A 15,362-nucleotide genomic window follows, 5' to 3' on the forward strand; every position below is an offset into this window, starting at 1 on the left:
GAAAACCTGGACGCTCGCTCCATGAACGCCCAGCACTGGCTCTTGTGAAGACAGTCGAACAGACAAGCCCGCCATGTTTGGGATAAAAAAGAAAAGGTGAAAATCAGTAACGATAAACATAAATCCCGGAGACTAACCCGACAGAACAGGGCTCAGTGAGAGGAGAGCCCTGGGCACCTTCACACGTGGCGCTCGGCCTGTGCCCAGAGGGGCCGGCCAGCACGGACCCCGGATCCCGGTGGGCCCCCAATGCCACCGGGAGGCGTCCAGGAGGACTCGCACCCCAGCCGGGTCAGAGCCAGGGGAGGAGCAGCATGCGGGCCCCGGGGTGCCCGTCACCACAGCATTTATACTTTTCTCCGTTCACCTGGGCACTGCTTCCGTCCTGCACACGCGTGCGCCTATGTCTGTGACGCTCGTGGAAATTTTTAACAATACAGAAGCATGTAAACTGCAAAATTAATATTCTGTTATTCTATTCTTATCCCCAAACCACACCATTTTAATTATGTCTTTAATAAATGTAAGTGCACGTGTCTATGTGTGACCCCTCCATTTATTAAATACACACGTGTGTATCAGAACACACACGGACAGGCAGACCTCACTTCGCTGTGCTCTGCAGACATCGTGCTTTTTACGAATTCAAGATCTGTGGCCAACCCTGTGTTGTCGAATGACAGCATGTTTTGCTTTTCACAAATTTTAGATCAAGGCGTGTGTGTTGTTTTTCTGGCATGATGCCGTCACACACTCAACAGAGCACAGTGCAGTGGGAACACAACTCCTACCTGTGCCGAGACTAAACAGCGCACGGGACCCACTTCACTGTGACAATCACGTGACCACAGCCGTCTCTCCACGCTGCCTGCACGCGTGAGCGTGTCTGCAGACGCATCGCATACATTCTGTATGGACAGCACCCCACTTCTCACAGCTATCTGAGCTTTTCCTCTCCCAGACAAGCTTCAGACGCAGCTGGTTAAGTTCCACAGTAAATGGTGAGATCACACCTCTGACATTAACTCGGAGCGAACTGACATCTTAACCCCAACCTTCCCACCAGGAACACGCAGCTACTCGGAGCTTCCTCCCGTGCTCCTCCGTAAGGTCTGGGGTCTTCATCTCGGCCTTACACGCTCCTTGTTAGGCTGTGTTAAGGTTTTCATCAGTTGCGTGGATGAGCCCCCGTCCCTATGCTACTGACCGTGACACACGGGTCTCGTCACCCGAACGAGCAGCCCCAGGGCTGAGATGCTACGCCACACGTGCAGCCAGAGAACGGGGCACTCTGTCCACATTCTTTCTGTCCCGAGTGTACGGGTTAGGGTCTCCTGAATCTTCTTGAGTAACAGCTGAGAACAGACATTTCCCTGTTTCTGACACTAAAGGGACACTTCTGTTTCACCATAAAGTACGATGACTGCTGCAGCTTTCAAGTTAAGACACTAATAAAAAGCTCTGTAGATGGGACTTAATCAAATTCTTTCATGGCATCTCCGTGATTATTTAGTTTTCCTTTAATCTGAAAATGTAGCAAGTGACACATGAACAGACCCCTGCATGTTACATTTTCACCGTCTTTTCATGCCCTGCAATTCCATTTTCTTTTGCATAATGTCCGCACATGCACGGAAGACGCCCGGCCCCACACGCCTCGCGTGACCACCTGGGCAGTGGGCTGAGGACACCCATGGTGGGTGGAGGGCAAACTTTTAACCTTTTTACACTTCACGTGTTCTACAGTGAGTGTATACTACCTTGTCAATCAAAAAAAGAGGGAAAAGGAAAGAGTTGGAGGAAAGAACTAAGAAAGTTGCGGACACGCTAGTGTCTCCGGCCTCCTCCTGGGCTTCAGGGGAGGGCACCGGGGGTCCCCGGGGCCCCTCTGCCCACCTGCTCGTCGCTGCGGTGGTAATCGCTGTCCTCTTCTGGCTTCTCTTCCGCTGCTTCTTTGTTCGAACTGTCATCTGCTTTGGTTTCTCCTTGTAGCGAAAATAGAAAACACTGCATCATCAAACCCCAAATACCCACCGCGATCTCAGCGCCACAGCGCACTCGAAACGCTGCAAGAGCCCCGGTGACAACAGCCTGCACGTCCGAGAGTCAGGGGCCCGAGGCGTGTCTCTACAACGCGGCGTCCCGAAGGCGGGGCCCCTGGTGACGGGGCCCCGAGGAGCCCCCACCGCCCCGTTCCTCCCTCCACCGCTCAGTGCCTCAACCTGCCCCGCTAAACAGCGCACGACTCCTGGAACTTGTGTTGTCCCAGCTCCGCTTTTGAAACAAAGACCCCGCCTCGGGAGAGCAGTGGGGACAGGACTCCGGGGTCCCCGGCTGCCTCGTGGCCTCGCTTCCCCAGGGTCCCGCGAGCCCCCAGCAGGCTGCCAGCCGGGGCCTCCCCCTCCTTCTCAGAGTGTTAGAGGCACAGGGCAGACCGAAACCCCAGGAATCTGTGTGGTCCACTAGAGAAATACCATGGCATCAAAGATCTCAGAAAGTTGTTACGATGTGTTCAGGTTTTAAAGCACCGTTAATTTTACATCAAAGCCAAAAGGGTGTTTTGCCATCCTGCAGCAAAACAGACGGAGCTAAGAGAAGAGTCCTGGGACGTCCTGCGGTCCCCGTGCACCCCACCTCCAGGCACTGCCGGGGCCCCTGGGCCTCCCCTCACTCGGCCTACCACTCAGCCCCCCAGTCCGCCACTGCTTCCCGGCCCCAGCACGGGGGCGGCCTGACCCCGCCCGCAGGGGAGGTGAGCAGGGGTCCCAAGCAAGACGACCACTCACCACTCCGATGGGAATCTAAGTGTGGTTTCGCAGAACAGGCCTCCCCCTTCGTGTCTCCAGGCACTTCCAGGCCTAATCTGTGGTAGAATTCCCTCTGCTTTCTCATTTCCGCTATTAAAAAGTAACACACAATCCTTAGTCTTAAGCAGGCAACGGATTACATCAGAATGCTCATGGACATCACGGGAAGGAAATCGCAGACCTGGATCACAAGGCTTTGAAGCTGCGACTGATGAAAAAGTAACACAGCCGGACACCGCTCACAGAATTTCGGGGCAGCGGCCAGCTGCGGCCAGTGGGAAGCGCCAGGGAGTGGGAACCCCTATCGCCCGGACGTACTGGGCCCTGGCAGCGCCCGCCATGCAGACCTGGGGCTGCGGGGCCAGGAAGAGAGGACATGGTTTCACCCCTCAGGCCGGTGTCCAGGACTGAGCCATCATCTGTCCCTGGCAGTGGGTCAGGAAGCCCCACCGCTGGCCTGTCAGACCCCTCACCTCGCTGACCACTGGGAAGCCGGCCGGGGGACCTGGCCTAGCAGCCCCACCCCTACAGCGCAGCCCAGCGACCTGAGGTGCCGCTGGTTCTCCCGACTCCCTGCATAGCCACGCTGGATCCTCCTGGGACAGAGACATCTCGGAGTAAGCAGAGGGGCGCCGGAGTTCACGTCGTCTGCACACCTGCTGTGGGGCCGCCCTGGTGTCCAGGAACAGCTGTCACAGCTCGCTCGAGTCGCCCACCACAGGGAGAGGGTCCCTACCCGAGAGGGTGATGGTCACCACGCCACCTCCTGTGGGCACTCAGCCTTGCTGCAGGCTGCATCCAAGCGTGGGCGGGAAGGCCAACTCCGGGACCCAAGGTGGCTACTAACCGACGTTTAGCCGATGCTCCACCTGTGACCCCACGCTCCCATCCTATGATGAAGCCTCAGTCGTGGCTCAGGGCCACACGCAGGCAGCCAAGGAAATTCAAACCCAGCTCAAACCAGCAACCTACAAATCACGCCGCAGGAAGTATTCATGTGCAGCTGAGCCAGTGAGCTTGGCTGCGCTGACACCTGCTCGTCTGCCTTCCCCTAAAACCATGAGTCTAAAAAGGGCCAGGAACACGCCTGCTGGACCTACAGACGCCAGAGCACCCAGCTGTGCAAGGACAGAGGTCGTGGGAGAGTCGGAGCCGAGGGCCAGCCCGGAGCGACGGGAACCCTGGGGCTAAAGTGACGAGTCTGGAAAGTTGGATTAGCCTGAAGTTATTCCCTTAAGTAATCAGAAGCACAGGCACAGGATCGAAGGCCACAACCGCACTGCCTGAGGCTGAGCCCATCTCCACGGTCTCCACAAAGGGTGGTGACCTCCGGGGCGGCAGCCCCGCTGACCGACGCAAAAGGTGCAGCGACGCGGCATCAGACAAGCTGCTCGCCCTGCCTGCCCACGTCCCGTCTGCGAGTCACGTCCTGATTCTGCCTCGTCACCGTCACTGTGCTGGTCGTGGCGTCTGTGACCAGGGATCTCTGGTGTCACGGCAGCGACCTGCTGAAGGCTCGGTGGAGGCGGGCGGTTTTCAGCAAAGAGCTATTCTGATCAAAGGGTGGACCCCGCTTGGTGGATACGAGGCTGCCGCAGGCTGTAAACAGATCAGCGTCGTGTGAACAAGACTTCCAGCCGCACCGGGAAACCAGAGACTCCGCATCCGCTTTGCTGGTCCACGGAACCGCGGCGTCCCCGGGGCGCCTGTGGTGGGAGTCACAGCCGCCACACGTGTGCCCGAGCTCAGGCCGCCGCCCTCGTCCTTCGGTGCTGCTCTGCCTCCCACCCCGTTCTGTCCTTTGTGGTTGTCGCTGAGCGTTTTACAAGGTCCCATCTCCTCTCCTCTCTCGGCACGGCAGTCATACTGCTTTTCTCTGCCGTCTGTAGTGGTTGCCCTGGAGTTTGCAGTGCCCGTCACTGCTGACCGAGTCCACTGCAGGTGGCATCTGAGCGCTTCCCAGGCAGTGGGTGTGCTGTGTGCTTCCACAGGCGTGAACCCCGACTCCTCCCTCCTGGGCCTCGCATCGCTGGTCACTTCGCTCGTCCCCCCGGCACGTCTAAGCACGTGTGTACACACGTGCAGTGTGTACCTAAGCACTCACGTCGGGTGCAGCGTCACCATTATCAGTTTGAACGAAAAGTTCTTTATTAAATTAAGAACGAGAAAGGGAAACAACGAGGACCTGCCGTATGGCACAGGGAACTACATTCACTTTCCGGTCACAGCATGTAATGGAAGAGACTCTGAAAAGAAAGTGTGTGTGTGTGTGTGTGTGTGTAACCGAATCACTGTAAATCAACTACACTTCAATTAAAACAAACAAACAAAAGAGCACCTGGGAAAAAAAGAACGAGTAAAGGAAACGTTTTTATTTGATCTTCGTTCATCCCTCCTTCCATGCTCTTCTGTTCCCTGCGGAGATCTGAGTTTCTGCCCCTCATCCTTCTTTCTGAGGGACTTCTTCAACAACATCTCCAGAAGGCGGGTCTTCTGGCCACAGGTTGCCTGAGTTTTTGTTAGAGAGTCTTTATTTCTCTTCTGTTGGAGGGTAGCTCCTCAGGCAGAGAATCCTGGGCTGCTGGCTTTTTCTCCCGACCCTGCGAACAGTTCACTTCCCTCTCGCTTGGTTTCCGGAGAAGTCGGATGTACCTCTTCTCTTGGTTGCTCTGCAGGTAAAGCGTCCCCGCCCCCGGCTTCTCTCAGGATTTCTTCTTTCCTTGATTTTCTGTAATTTGAAGCTGTCACGGCTGGCGTAGTTTCCCTGCACGTATCCTGCCTGGTGTCCTCAGAGCTTCCCGGATCTGTGCTTTGGTGTCTGGTGCTACTTTGGGGAAAGTGTCGGCCGTACTGTTTCAGGGCTCCTTCAGGCCCTTCCTCTCTCTCTCTCTTCTGGAGTTCCCGCCATGTGCCTGTGACACCTTCTGAGGTCGCCCCGCCGCCCCTTTGCTCTTCAGTTTTCGGGGTCTGTACCGAGAGGCCCTCTAGCTCAGAGTCTCCCCTGGGCTGTGTCCAGTCCACTCAGCCTGTCAAACAGAGCCTTCGTTTCTGTGTTTGCACCGCCGGCCCTCCTCCTTGGTTCTCTCAGAGGGTGTCCACCCCTGCTCACGCTGCCTGGTGTCGGGCTGGGCTCATTAGAAACATCACCTGGGCTTCCGCGAAAGCTGACCTCTGAAGCGACTCAGGGTGTGGCCTGGCTAAAGGTGCGTCTTTCCATTCGGGAAAAACCTCAGTCAGCCCTTAGCTCAACCCCTCCGCCCCCCAGACAAACCACCACCGCGAAGGCTCTGAAGTACAGTGGGGAAGGAAAGCTGGGATATTCAGCTTTCAGTTCTCATAGAAATTCACTCAAGTGAACTACACCCAAGAGTGATGTCAACCGCTTGTTTCAGAACGTATGAGAGACCGAAGTATTTCTGCGCGGAGCCGGCAGACGAGAAACGTGATGAGCTTTCATCGAAAACCTTAATTTTCACGTTTGGCTAATTTGTCCAACTAAGCATTTCCGTGACCCACATGTATTTTACCAACACTGGTTGTAACATTCTTAGCAGATTCCGCTTCGTCCTGTACTGATCAGCATTTCCTCAATTTCCCCAAAAACCCTCGCCTGCGGCCGAGTCCTACAGACTGCACAGGGCAGACCCTCCCATCATCTCAAACCCACCGTGCGCACAGCAAGCAGACGCAGGGGCGCCCAGAGCCCAGGAGCCCCCAGCCACCCGCCTGCTGTTCCCGACAGCCCCTGCCCGCCCTGCCTGCTTTGCACAGACCCCTCAGCTGCTGCAGGGTTTAATTAGCTCCTCATCCGTAAATGATTCTCCTAGTTTGACTAACAGATGAGCCCATCAGAAACTTACTTTGATTGCACTTTCATGCTCTTTTTTATTTTTGTGAAGAAATTCTGCTGTGATGAGACATTCCATTTTAAATTTTCGATTCTTTCCAAAAGTTGCTTCCTCTGAGTGGTCTGGTCTGATGCCAGCACATCTTATACCCTTGTATTTCGGCACAGACGGAGCATCAGCGCAAGACAAACAGGATGCTTCCACAGCTGACAAGGACAATCCTGTAGCAAAACCGTCCACATGTGCTTGTGGCTGAAAAGCCTGAGGCCTCCATCCCCGCTTCCTTGCTCTGCCGCTTTCCACATGGCCGGTGCTGGCACTGGAACGGTCTGACCCACAACACGGCTCTGGGCTGGCGGTCAGATTGCCACTGTGCCGTCGAGTGTGACACAGACGTGGGTCACCAGGCGGGGCTGTGTCCGTCCCCACAAACCGTTCTTGGACATTTCAGCTCGTGAAATTGTCACACCACAAAATACCATTTTAAAGAAGTTTTCCCAACTATTTAAAAATGTACAAAGCACTCTTAGCTCCAGAGCCACACACAGACAGGAGGGCTGATCTGGTCTGTGGCCACGGTTTGCTGACTCCTGTCTTGCCAGGGCGCAGAGGCAGAGAAAGAACAACGCAGATCATGGCTGAAGCAGTTCCCCTTCCAAAGCAACGCCACAGGTGTGTTCACTGAAGTCACAGACGTCCACACCATCTGTAGAAGGGTATTCCCTGCGCCCCTGCCCTACGTTAGAGCAAAACTGAGGCACACCTCAGTGTCTGTCGGGAGAGGTGGGACGGACAGTCCATGCAGAGGGAGGGACCCGAGGGGCAGCGTGACGCACTGACAACTTGATCGAGTTTATAGGTAAAGATGTGGCCTCTGGCAAAAGAGGTTTTTAAAAAACTATAGAAACAAAAACAACAAATGATGAAAAACTAGTTTTCCGTCAAAAAGGTCTCATCTACAAGGGCACAGAAAAACGGAGCCAGCCAGCAACCCACTGAGTCCACAAAGCTGCTGATTTTATTTCCCAAAACGTGTGGGAGGCTGGATGCCACAAGTAGGCCTGGTCACAGGGGAACAGCTCAAAGGGGCTGTGGAGGGCAGGCCGCCACTCTCCAAGACACACCCCGGCCCATCACTGCTCCGTCTCTCGGCCGGACATCAGGGTGAAACGCACCTGGCTCGTCCGGAGGACCTGAGAGAGGCCCTGCCTGGGAGGCCAGCTTTACAACGTTGTCACGACAAAACCAAAGCTGCAGACAGCCTGCGATGTCCAGAGACATCGGTCCCGCTGTCAAGGATTTCAAAGTTACAATGATCTTCAAAAGAGCAACAAAGGACTGAAAGTTTGAGAAGCAGAGAAACCAATCACTTGCCTACCAGACCAGAAAATACCCTGGTCTGAGGGCAGAGCTGGGGCTGTCCTGGGCATCAGAGCATGAACTTGGAGAATTCTGGAATCTCTACAATTTCAAATATAAACAAATATAGGAAAACCTCACATATTCGCTCTGTGTTTCCGTTTCCGCACAGAGAGGAAGGACCTCAGGGAAACCAAGGAGAGAGTGTGTCTTCATGGAAGCAGCCCTCGTCAGTGGAGAAGGAAAACAGACTGGAGGGCAGGCTGTGCGGCCATGAGGAATCCCGGCTGCGGCTCTGCGGGGCCTGGCGGCCAGGATCACCCACGGGGGGGCGGGGGCGACCTGATGGAACAACCGCCTGGAGCTCCACGGGGAGCTAGCCTGGAGAACGTGCGCCAGAGTCCGATCGGGCCTCTCGACCCCACCGGCTTATGGGACAGGGGTCCTCAGGGACCGCGGAGGGGCTGCGGCGGCCTGATCTGGACCCTGACAGACACACACCAGACCCCGGGAGACGGCGGGGCGCCTACGCCGACCAGGATGGTGGTTCCGAGTTCTGAGGAGAACCCTCTTCGGGGACACAAATGGCAATGTACGCAGATGAAGTAAGAGATGGGCGGGGGGCGGGGTGGGCAGAGAAACAGGCCTCACCGCAAGGCGGCGACTCCTGACCCTGGGTCACAAAGGCGTGGGGTTCTTCTCGAGATTTTTGCCTTCTGCATGTTTTAAATACCCTACAGTAACTTTTAAAGGTCTCGGGATTTTATCTTCATGCATTCTTTGCCTTTTTCCAGAAATAAAAACCCTTCAGATGTCAAAAGATTTCTTCCTATCTACATTTACTCAGGAAATTTAAACTCTTGTATGAATGAATTCCGTGAACACTGGAAGAAGACAATATTACTCCCTAAGTTACGTACTGAAGGCCAGATGTGACATCTGTTGACCTACCACAGGAAGCTGTATTTTAAATAAATTATCACCTTCTTCTGAAACAACAATGAGAAAACACAGCCCAAATGAATTCCTCACATCGCCTATCTCTGGAAGATAGCTGCGGCTAGCTTTTACTGGCTGGCACTGCCTCACCAGCCACCAGCCACCACCCACACCGGACGGGATTCTGAGGCCGCCGGCCCCCTCACCAAGAGCAGGACAGAGTCTGCGTGCAGCACTGCGGGCAAGTTTTAGAAAGAACAGCCACTTCCACTTTCAGGGCGTTCAGACTACACAGTATTTCTTTTTAATTCTTGTGAGATTCGGCAATAAATAGCCAAGCTTCACTGACGCGCTCCTGGCTGCACCTCCACCCCGGCTCCCTGCTGCACCCCCACCGCCCAAGCACCGCCCAAGCACCAACTGTGCCGTCCTGAACGAAGGGGCGGAGGCGTGAGAGACAAGGGAGCTCAGAGCAGGGATAAGCGTGAAGGTGGTGTGGCCAGAAGGGCCCTGCAGTCAGAGAAAAGCCCTCGGAGGCCATGCTGCAGACATGGGGGTCTGTGGGCGCTCTGACACTTACCTTCTTGGAGGCCTGGGACCAGTTTGTAAACAATATCCTGCATGGTCCTGTCATGACTGGCAAAAAAACACAACAGGTGGGTTAGCTCGAAATGGCAATTCTGTAACTCACACATTTTCCACCTAACAGTGTCAAAGTCCACAATCACAAATTTGGAGTTCTGGTTGAATTTTGCTTCCAGTTTGCACTTAAAAAGTCTGTGCTAGGAAGAATTACATGTAGCCTGAATTAATGCATCATTTAATTTGGGTTCTAGACGCTTACGAACATTTCAAACAATGACACAGACAAGACCCTTTTGGTGACGAGGGCTCTCTGCCCGCTGGGCTTGCCAACCTCTGACAGACGCCAGGCTCCGAGGGTCCCCGGGGCCTGTGGAGCGCCGGGTTAGAGAGGGCTTCTCCAACTTTCCTGATCGTGATCCTTGCTGAGCAGCACATTTCGCATCACGGGTAACACGCACACACACAGATGTGCAGACACCGCGGACCTTCAGAACCCACGGTACCCTCACCGTTTCCTACTGACCCCACCGGCTCCTAGTAAAGCTCACCCCCCCAAACAAGGATGGGGCGCCAGGCAGAACCGCTGCCCCACTGCTCGACATCTGGGCCCCCCAGCCTGGCGAGGGCCCACGGGGCTGGAGTGGAGGGTCTGGGGGAATCTCTTGTCAGGGAACTGCAAGCTGGGGAGGGAACATTCCTCCCGGGGCCAGTCCCACCCAGGCCCCTGGTGTGGGAGCCCCTGAAACGGCCCCACGCCTGCTCCGAGCTAGAGGCTACACCCCTCACCTCTTCATGGTCCATGGTCTCCACCAGCCCACAAGACAGAAGCTCTCGGCTGTAAGAGGGGCCTGAGGGGTACAGGGCTGCCTCACTGACCCCCAGACCCTGAGAGCTCTCCTCCTGTCCTCAGTCACGGTCTGGGTCTGTGAGTGCAGATGCCAGGCCCTGCTACCAGCCCCCTCACAGCCCTACCCTGAAGCTGGAGGCCTCCCAGGCAACTGCGGGGTCTGGGCGGAGTGGAAGGCCACATCAGGAACAAGGCTCTGAACCAGCCTGGTACAACGATGGGTGCTACCAGATGACCACTCCAACTGGATGGCCACTCTGGCCAGATGACCACTCTGACCGGATGATCACTCTGGCCAGATGACAACTCCGGGCCTGTGTGGTTCTGACCACAAGGGTTGAGGAACAGGGTTACCAGGAAAGAGCCACCCCAAGGCCAGGTGTAGCCGGGGAGGCACGTGGCTCACGGCCCGGCACCTGAGAGCCCACAGTGGAGGCCTCCAGCGTGGGGAGCAGGGGAGTCAAGATGAGGCACAGAGAGGACGGGCCCGGGCTCTGGGGCTGCGAGCAGCCTCCCTCTGCAGAGCATTTCGCTTCTCCCACATCTCTAAGGCCTCCCGCGGGCACACAGGACACACCTGTGCATCCGGAGAGACCAGCACACGGGCCTCTCCTCCTGAACCCATGTGCGAGTGGCTCTGCTTCCTTCCACAGCCCCTGATCTGCCCGAGGGCCACAGGCCAAAACTCCCGCCTCTGTGGCCTGACTCACGGCCCCCAGGACCCCGGGGGTGGCACAGGGGCCGAGATCCTCGGCAGAAAGGTGGGTCGCAGGGCCGCTGCCACCGCAGAGGAAACCACAGCCAGGCCAGCGGGTCCTGAGGTCTCGCAAAGGCTCGGACTCGGGTTTCTGGGGCAGCAGAAGCTCCGCGGGCCACTCACCCGATGTACTGCAGGGGGTGGCTCTGGTGGATGACGATCCTGCAGGTGGGGCAGGTGTTGTTCTCCTCCAGGTACTTCACCAGGCAGCTCCGGCAGACTGTGGGGTGGGGGGAGGCAAGCCCAGCGTCAGAGGGGAGGGGGCACGGGCGGAGGCCACAGGGACCCCGCAACCCTGCAGCACTCTGGTGAGGCGCCCACCTCCGCCCCCGTGACAGAGCTGAGGCTCAGGACCCAGGAGGGAGAGAAATCCTAGTGGGGATGCGGGACCAGAAGACACATCGTCAGCGGCCCGTGTGGACACTCGCGCCAGGGGCTAATTCCTCAAGCTAAAAGACCACCCAAGTTTCTTCATAAAACAAAATGAGACAAAGTTCAACGAAATAACAAAATATTGCCAGCCAATATCCAAAAATTGAATTAACCTTAAAATAAAGATTTGATCAAAACTGGCAAATCTTTGATTTCCTACAGTGAAAATACAAGATCAGTCATCGGTGTTAAGGGTAAAGACCCGTCCAGGGAAATGCCCTGGGCCTCTGCAGGTGGGCTCCTCACCAGCGTCCTCACGGATGAGCCCCGAGTAAAGCGGGGTCTACAGACAGCTGAGGCGGCGCTCTGCACAAGCTAACTGTCTAAAGCAAAGCCAGGTGGCCGGCCGCAAGGAGGACACCAGGCTCCTTGTTTAAAACACCTACAGCGTTGGCCTGGAAATTGCAAAAGCAAACAGTGCTCTCCACTGGAAAGGAACACTCGGCCGCTCCACACACGGCGGTTCAGCCGCTGCATCGAAGCACCTCGCTGCTCCCTGTGCTTCTTCAGCTGCCTCACGCGACATCTCTGCTGAAGCGACTTCACGCCATTTTTCTCCTTCACCTTCAGGACCTCCTAACCCCACTACCTGCTTTGTGCTGGGGCTAAAAGCTTTTGGTAAAAAAGCCAAAGTACCAAGTAGCACACAGAACATTCTGCACGTACACGTGTGAAGACACTCGGTCACCGTGGTGGCGTCGATGAGATACCCGCTGCACAGGCGGCAGGTGATGTGGGCGTTTATGTCCCAGAGTTTAATCTTTCTGGTCAACATCTTTGGCTTCTGCAAGAGAGAAACGTGTATTAACTGGTATCTGAAATTCTCTAATGGGTCTCAACAAAGGTTCAGGTTCAGTGTAAACAAGTTACAGTCTGACCGGGAGGAACGCAGGTGAGGAGGCCAGAGGCAGGGTGCACGCAGGCCCTGGGGCGTGGCCTCCATCTGTGAGGCCTCTGTCCTCACTGCAGCCGGCCACCTCCCACCTCCCGGAGGACGGCTGGGACTGTCCTCCCCCCGCCCCCGAGCAGTGCTCTCCGAGGGGCCCGTAACAAGCACTCTGCAAGCACTCTTTCCTAAAACCCCTGTGGCACTGCCCTCTTTCCGAGCCCCCACCCTCTCCTCCTGCTCGGAACCGAGCAAGGTCAGCTGGGGAGCTGGATGGAAGGTTTGTGGAGCTGCGGGAGGGGCCAGGGAGCAGGCAGGCCTCGCTGGGCCTGGGTAAGGGGCTGAGGGGTCTGCTGGAGCTTCCGGGCCCTCCGTAAAGGTGACCACAGAGAGCAGGCAATGTCCCCGCCCACTGGGGGAAGCACAGCACACACATGACATCACAGAAGTCCAAGCATGTGCCCCAGAGTGTGGACACCTCTTCCCCGCCCAGGTGGCCGGGGGTGCCCCTGAGCTGTGGCAGCTCTGACCGTCTCTCCAGCTGGACCGCAGGCTCATGAGGCTTTGTCTGGCCTGATACAGTGTGTGCCAGGAAGCAGAGGAAGGGCTCTCCCCAGAGCCCCCAGCAGAGGCAGCCCACCCACACCTGGTCTGGGACCCCTGGCCTGCAGCGCCGGTAGGTGAGAGGCCTGCGTGGCTTCAGCCACTAGGTTCCTGGTGATCGGCTGCAGCAGAGGTAGGAGACTCGCCTGAATGCTGACACCGAGCAGGGTCCGAGGACAAGCTTCAAGACGAGCATCCCCAACAGGGCTGCACAGACAGAAATGCGCTGCCTCTGGAGACAGAGGCACAGACCTAGGAAGGCCCAAGGCTCCTCCAGGGTGCAGGCTCAGCCTCGGCCAGTGGCCACAGCGCACGCGGCTCGCGGGCTGCCCCGCAGACACGCTTGCGTCCAGTGCTGTTTAAGAAAAGGCAAAGGAAAGGAGACCTCTGGGCGGACGAGGCCTCACGGCTTGAGAGGCAGTGCAGGGCCCGGAGGGGAGGGGCTGCCAGGAGATGATCTCGTCACCTGGGCAGAAACCCACCAGAACCAACCATCGGAGCAAACTGAGGTGGTCAGCAAGGCCGCAGACTCAGTGCGCTTAGAGAAGGAGCAGCGACACGCTAGGTCCAGGCAGTGAGGCAGGAGGCGGGCACGTGTGCTCGCTTACCCGGGTCTGCCCTCCCCTCGAGCACAGGAGCAGACACGGCCCCCACCAGACAGGAGAGACTGGAGGGGCTCTCACGGGGGCTTGGCTGGCCCGGGATCCGTGAGGAGGGTCAGGCTCGTCGGCGGAGCAGGAAGCGCTGGGAACGAGCACTCAGAGGACAGAAGCCCTGGAGCCGCTCCCAAGCAAAGCAAAGCAGCACAGGAGTGCGCCCACTGGGGACGTTCCTCCGCAGCCGACCTGACCGGGCCCAGCACCCGGCCCCATCTTGGGGGTGCTGTTCACACACGAGACACACTCACACCCACCACCAACCCAACAGCCAGACCAGAACCAAACCAGCTCCAAAGTCACGCAGACCGGGGGCCGGGCTCCACGCCTCCTGCGCGGAGGTGGGGGTGGGGGCGGGGGCGAGGGTGGGGTGGACTCACCCACCCACCTCCCAGCTCTGTCTGCTGAGGGGGCCTAGAAGTGACCACTCCTGGGTGGCCCCGGGGCCTCGTGTGCGCACATCACTGTCCGCACGAGGAGCTGGTGCAGCCTGGACATGCGGCCGACCCAGGGCTGGACAAGGGGCCGCTGTGCTCAGGCTGGGGACAACTGTCGCCACTACTTGTAACCAACGGAGCAACACAAGGCCTGTAAGGCCACACAGACGGACAGGCAGACAAGCAAGGGACACCCTTCCTCACAGACGAGTGTGGGCCGACAGACAGGAGGGGACTGTGAGGTCACCCCAAGACAGCACCTGCAGTGACCCACTCAGGGACACTGGTGAGCGGCCAGCGGAGCCATACAGTCTCCAAGGACCCTCGCTGGACACCTGCAGCTGCAAGGGAGGGCGGGGCCTCAGGCGGGAGCCGCACGCCCTTGCGGGAGCCCGCGGGGACGGCAAACAAGCCCCGAGTAGGTGAGGCCCCTCCGTAACACCGTCAGGGGCACAGAGACCAGGAAAGACGAAGCACCTGCTGAGGGCCAGCCGAGACCGGCCTGGTTACCTGCTCGGTAACCACCCACAGTCAGAGGCTGGGGCTCTGCCGGCCTCGGGTGCAGGAGCAGCTGAGCTCAGCTGGGACCCTGTCACCACCACCTCAGGAGGGTCCCATCCAGCCCCCTCGCTCTCAGGCTCTGCACAGCATCCGACACCAGACACCAGACACCAGACACCGACACCGACACCGCACACTGAGTGGGGCCCACCTGGACTGGACTGGGGCATCGGCTCAAGGCTGCCTGTCCTGTGCCTTCCACAAAACTGCAGGCCCGGGCCGGCCCCTCAGATGCTTCCCCAGACGGGGCAGAGCGGGCCCAAGAAAGCCACGTCCCCCACCTCCGCTAGACGGCGCCGTCCCCTCCTCCTGCCTCTGCACTGGCGCTTGGGCTATGGCCATGACTCGGCGGCTCCTCATCCGCCGTCCCCTCTGCGCTCTGGCTCCTCACCTCGGGGCCTTCCTTCCGTCTCTCCTCCTCTTCCCATTTCTAGCACAGAAACGGCTCCTGCTACTGACTTCCACGTCATTCACGTGTGACACACACAGTCTTGTAGTGAAGTTCTTACCAGTACTTATGGATGAGTCCCACATGGCCAACAGTGCAACGGTCAATCAGGAACATCACTCAGGAGAAAATCTGAATACGCACAAGTGTTTGTGCCCCAGAGATGACACTTTAAAGGAGTTACACGGAGCCAACTT

General features: G+C 57.5%; 1 protein-coding gene across 8 annotated transcripts in view; it reads right to left on the bottom strand.

Annotated features, from left to right (window-relative positions):
• Nucleotides 1-15,362, bottom strand: part of PCGF3 (polycomb group ring finger 3) — a 47,911-nt gene that overhangs the window by 17,711 nt on the left and 14,838 nt on the right. For 5 of the 8 annotated variants that reach the window (XM_072947886.1, XM_031684938.2, XM_031684945.2 and 2 more), the window contains 5 exons: nucleotides 12,241-12,358; nucleotides 11,266-11,362; nucleotides 9,534-9,589; nucleotides 2,787-2,897; nucleotides 1,897-1,985 (listed from right to left, as the gene is read on the bottom strand). In XM_072947886.1, the coding sequence (XP_072803987.1) occupies nucleotides 1,897-1,985; nucleotides 2,787-2,897; nucleotides 9,534-9,589; nucleotides 11,266-11,362; nucleotides 12,241-12,349 (462 nt within the window). In that variant the 5' untranslated portion in view covers nucleotides 12,350-12,358. Of the gene's footprint in view, nucleotides 1-1,896; nucleotides 1,986-2,786; nucleotides 2,898-9,533; nucleotides 9,590-11,265; nucleotides 11,363-12,240; nucleotides 12,359-12,452; nucleotides 12,533-15,362 lie in introns of those variants that run through there. The other 3 variants (XM_072947892.1, XM_031684954.2, XM_072947875.1) reach the window with 2 other exon arrangements.

This window comes from Vicugna pacos, chromosome 2, assembly GCF_048564905.1.
Source record: "Vicugna pacos chromosome 2, VicPac4, whole genome shotgun sequence".
NCBI lineage: Eukaryota > Metazoa > Chordata > Mammalia > Artiodactyla > Camelidae > Vicugna > Vicugna pacos.